The sequence below is a fragment of the Penaeus monodon genome, chromosome 6, assembly GCF_015228065.2.
Source record: "Penaeus monodon isolate SGIC_2016 chromosome 6, NSTDA_Pmon_1, whole genome shotgun sequence".
Taxonomy (NCBI): domain Eukaryota; kingdom Metazoa; phylum Arthropoda; class Malacostraca; order Decapoda; family Penaeidae; genus Penaeus; species Penaeus monodon.
This window is the reverse complement of record NC_051391.1, coordinates 42,586,775-42,592,160: the sequence shown is the minus strand read 5'-3', so window position 1 is coordinate 42,592,160 and position 5,386 is coordinate 42,586,775. Positions and strand designations below refer to the sequence as shown.

Here is a 5,386-nt window from a genome sequence, read left to right as displayed (position 1 = left end):
CTTCTCTCATCTCCTCTCTCTCTATCTCTCTCTGCTCTCTCTCTCTCTCTCTCTCTATATCTATGTACCTATCTATCTGTCTATCTATCTATCTATCTATCTATCTATCGATTATTACCTCTATTTATACTATATATATATATATATATATATAATATATATATATATATATATATATATAGAGAGAGAGAGAAGAGGAGGAGAGATGAGAGAGGAGAGGAGAGAGAGAGAGAGAGGGGAAGCGAGCGAGAGAGCGAGAAAGAGAGAGAGAGGGAGAGAGGAGGAGAGGAGAGAAGAGAGAGAGACTGAGAAGAGAGAGAAAGAGATGAGAGAGAGCGAGAGAGAGACGAGCGAGGCGAGAGCGAGAGAGAGAGGTGGAGGAGAGAGAAAAGAGGAGAGCGAGAGCAAGCGCGGAGCGGTGAGCAAAAGAAGAGAGAGAGAGAGAGAGAGAGAGAGAGGGAGATAGGGAGGAGAGATGAGGAGAGAGAGAGAGAATGAGAGAGTAAGGAGAGCGAGAGAGAGTAGAGAGAGAGAGAGAGGAGAGAGGGAGAGAACGACGGAGAGAGAGAGGAGAGAGAGAGAGAGTTTTAGAGAGAGAGATTGAGAGAGAGAGAGAGAGAGAGAGAGAGAGACGAGAGAGAGAGAGAGAGAGAAGGAGGGAGAGAGAGAGGAGGAAAGATGAGAGAGAGAGAAGAGAGAGAGGAGAGAGCGAGAGGAGGGAGAGAGAGAGGAGAGAGAGAGAGAGAAGACTTGAGAGTTTTGAGAGAGAGAGAGACGAGAGAGGAGCGAGAGAGAGAAGGAGAGAAGAGTTGGAGGAGAACGGAGGAAAGAAGGAGCGAGAGAGAGAGAAAGAGAGAGAAATAAAGAGAGAGAGAAAGAGAGAGGAGACGAGAGGAGAGAGAGAGCGAGAGAGAGATAGGGAGAGCGAGTGAGAGAGAGAGAGAGAGAAATCGAAGAGATGAGAGAGACGCGAGAGAGAGAGAGAGAGAGACGAGAGAGAAGAGAGAGGAGAGAGAGAGAGAGAGAGAGAGATGAGAGGAAAGAGAGAGAGAGGAAAGAGAGAGCAATATTATATATATATATATATATATATATAGATATATATACATACATATATCTATATAGATAGATATACATATATTAAATATAATGTATAGATATATTATGTATCTATATAATATATATTAATATATAATATAGAGATATATATATATGATATATATATATATAATATATATAGAGAGAGGAGAGAGAGAGAGAGAAGAGAGGAGAGAGAGAGGAGGAGAGAGAGGAGAGAGACGAGAGGAGAGGAGAGAGAGAGAGAGAGAGAGAGAGAGAGGAGATGAGAGAGCAGAGAGGAGAGAGAGAGCGGAGAGAGAGAGACAGAGCGGAGAGAGAGCAGAGACAATAAAGGAGAGAGAAATAAAGGAGAGAGAGAGAGTAAAGAGAGAGAAAAAAGAGATGAGAAGGAGGGAGAGAGAGAGCGGGAGAGAGAGAGAGAGAGACGATGAGAGAGAGAGAGTGACGAGAGAGAGAGAGAGAAAAGAGAGAGATAAGAAAGAGAGAGAGAGGAAAAAGAGAGAAATATATATATATATTAATATATATATATATAATATATATATATATTATATATAATATATATATATATATATATATATATATATATAGAGAGAGAGAGAGAGAGAGAGAGAGAGAGAGAGAGAGCGAGAGAGAGCGAGAGCGAGAGCAAGAGAGCGAGCGCGTGAGAGGGAGAGAGCGAGATCCGCCCACCTGCCTCCCCGCCGCCCTTTGTTGCAGCTTACCTGGAAATCCAGATCATCCTCGTTGATGAAGTTGCAGTGCGCTTCGGGGTCCGCGTTGGCGTAGCTGCCGATGCTGGTGTAGGTGCGGTCGCGGACGATGCTGCCGTAGGTCCTGTCGCGCTGCAGCTGCCCCGTGCCGTTGAGTTCGTAGCGCTCGCTCTGGCGGCCTCCGAAGGGCATCTTGCGGGTGGGCACTCACAGACCAGCTATCTTGGACGTCGGCTTGCGGTCGGGGAGGATAATCATGCAGAACGTTGCATGGTAATGACCGCTGATGCCCTCCAGAAGGGTGCTCATGCTACTGCCGGCCGTTGGAATGCTCTGGACTCAGGTTGCTCTTGCCTCGACCCGCAGCCGGTGGTTGAAAATGCAATCAACAAAACTACCCATTGTACGGTTGCAAAACAAAGTCATGGTACGTGCATGTCTCTAACACGGTATAAAAACTGCATAATCTAAAACCATGGTATCTGTATCTTGCGAGAGCTCGATGAGACGCTGTTGTCTCACTCGGCGAATTGTTAGTACTGACTCAAGGCGCGGCGGAGAGGCGGCTTATCCTCGTCGCTTCGTGGACGCCGACGAATCTGAAAAGGAGAGAGAAGGAACATTCTATTGAGTCAGGAAATGATAAAAGGGAGAGACGAGCCATCTATGAGATTTATTTGTTAGTGTACTCCCTTCAATTAAGTAATAATGCATTTCGTTTAAAGTAGGTATGGTAACGGGAATGAATGTACCCTTGCATGATCATGACGTCTTTAACTTTATATTTCGAAAACGTTACATGATTATGAAAGACTTTGATACCTCTTGTTTTAATAATCTGATCACTTAGTATCACAGCATATATAACCCCCCAAACGATTATGAACAAATCTAATCTTGAAGCGAGATGAAAAAAGAACTTAAAACAATACGAGGAAGTACAGACTCTAACAGAAACTTGGCAAGCGTCTCAGAATTCTCTCGGCGAGTTTGCATAGCAGATATAACCACTCGCCTCCGCTACGATAAGCACATGCAGCTCCATGACAGACGGAGCTAATGCAAAATGGCAAGGCGGACCGTGAATGCAAATGTTGACGGATCTTGCCCATGCTTTGAGTGTTTGTTCGCGTGTTCCTATGTGGGAGAGAACAGAATGTTTATTATGCGCATTCAAGCAGTCGTATGGTGGCTAGAATAAGAGTAATGTCTTTATATATCATACACGTTCACTGAAAAAAGGTATATATATTCCTTAAAGAAATATTAAATTCTTCATGTGCTATATACATTCATTGAAAAAATAGTAATGTCTTCATATACTGAACACCTTAATTGAAAAAAAGGTAAATAATAACAGCGTCTTCACATTTACACGATCATCAAATAAATGGTAACGTCTTCAAATACCACACACGTTCATTAAAAAAATAGCATCAATATCTGCATATACCATACACCCCCCCAAAAAAAAAAAAAAAAAAAAAAAGAGAGAGCGAAAAAAAAAACGTAGTGGACTCAAATGGTTCATAAAAGCACTGGATTAAGCCACGATTCTGAAAGCATTTTCGGTTAGACATATACATGACCAGGGTACTTGACGCCCAAGCACTCCGCTGTGTGTAATTATTCACCAGTCTAGCGCCGGCGATAGTGAGCGAATCCGATGCTCTTCTGTTTTCTGAATTTCATAACCTCGATTCTTTCTCTTTCTCTTTTTCTTTTTTTGTCTCACTCTTTTTTTTTAATTTTTCTTTACTCTCTTTATGTAGATTTTCGTTTTCTTTCTCTATTTTTTTCTTATCCATTCTTTATTGCTGTGCTCTATTCAGTTTATTTATTTATCCATTTTCGTTCTTATGGCATTTTCTCCTTTTGTTTCGAAATCAATTTATTCATCTTTATCTATCATTTTTTAAAAATCTTATTATGTTGTTGCCTCTTTGCATCAACATAATATATTATCTCCTCAATATCTGATATAATCTTAAATAGTTCATATAGTCAATATTTCTTCACAGATCTTACTTCTCAACTGATAATTTGTTTAGGGAAATTCACAACTTATTAGGAGAATCTACAAACTAATTTATAACTGTAAAAGTATTATATTATAGTAAAACAGTAAAGTCAATCACATAAATTATATGTCAATAATAACATAGGAGTTCATTAGAATTAATACAATAAGTTACCATATTAAATAATTCATCTTTGAACTTAAACAAATAACTTGTCACTTTACTCTAATTGTTCCATACAAAACTACATAATATAAATTTAAGCAAGCTCGTTATTATTACAACCAATGTTCAATCTTAAAATAGGATGAAGCAGTTAATAAAAGAATTCTTTTTCTTCACATACCATGATTGAAATCATAAAATATTTATAAAACAAATTGAAATACAGGAAATTAGTGAGAATTATATTTAGGCAAGATGAATTTATTTATACCAAGCATTTAAAAATATAAGTTAATGTCTTACACAATTACTAACTTAAACTCAAAGATTATCTCCATCAAAAGTAAATGAGTACATTCTGAAAAAGGACATAAATGTCTTGTGCTTAATCAAGCAATCATAATACTGAATTAAATAATTTGCGTAAGCGACAATTAACTCAAGCAAACTTATTCTAGGAAATACTTGACTGAGTACATACAAAAACACAAACTTATTCTTACGCTCTACGGAAATTTAACAAATCCATCATCACTGTTAAGTCACACTTCCGTAGACTCGATCTCGAAAAGTAAATCATTAATTCCTTACTCTCTATGTTAACTCAAATATTCAGTACACTTAGAATTCAAAATCTATATGTCTTCAATTATAATCATTCTCAAACTTGACAATCAAAATCCTATGATTATTCCATATATGATTATTACTTCAAATTGAACTTAGTCAGATACAATTCTGGTCTTTATATAGTTCATACATCAATCAAGAAATACTTATAAACTACTTAATACACATTTTCCATTAGCACATTTCCCGTCCACCATGTGCCCCCTTAGACAAGAAACACTTAAGAACTGCTTCAATAGGGCTTAACACACAAATGCCACCAAAAGTGACATGGCTGAAGGGCGCCAGGGATGACTTTCAAGACCAACTCCAAAACTCTACTCCTCCTCCGTTGGTCTGTCTCGACCCGGTCTTTTTCCCCGCTATGGGGCCCTTCGGTCACGCCCTTAGCAGTTATAATGAATTATATTATAATTTCTTGCATATTCGAAAAACTATCTGCGTAAGAGACTTTCCTTATGTCCCAGCAAATTGTCAACACTGTATTTATCACTTTAACTTTTGTCTATCTACCTTCCGTGTTATTTCTTGATACAGGACTTGAAATGTGATATTATCTAGTGATCTTCTCCAACTAGGTTTCGTATTCGTGGTTTCTAGAAGCTTATGTTAGTCATGGCGTGAACCACGCGCTCAGTTTGACGAATGGGTCCATCGTCCTGGGTACCATCTTTTCAATCTGACCATAGCTTCTGGACTTTGTTCCCACCTTCCTGTAATGTTCTCTTTTTGAAGTTGCGACCGGATGGTGCCGTCCGCTCTGCCTCGCGTTGTTTA

The 5,386-nt window shown here is 39.1% G+C and overlaps 1 protein-coding gene across 1 annotated transcript in view; it reads right to left on the bottom strand.

Moving 5' to 3' along the window:
* LOC119574009 overlaps positions 1-2,385 on the bottom strand; it is a 20,018-nt gene extending 17,633 nt beyond the window's left edge. The window contains exon 1 of the mRNA XM_037921106.1: positions 1,806-2,385. Coding sequence (XP_037777034.1) covers positions 1,806-1,985 — 180 coding nt within the window. The 5' untranslated portion in view covers positions 1,986-2,385. The remainder of the gene's footprint in view (positions 1-1,805) is intronic.
* Positions 2,386-5,386: the final 3,001 nt, after the last annotated feature.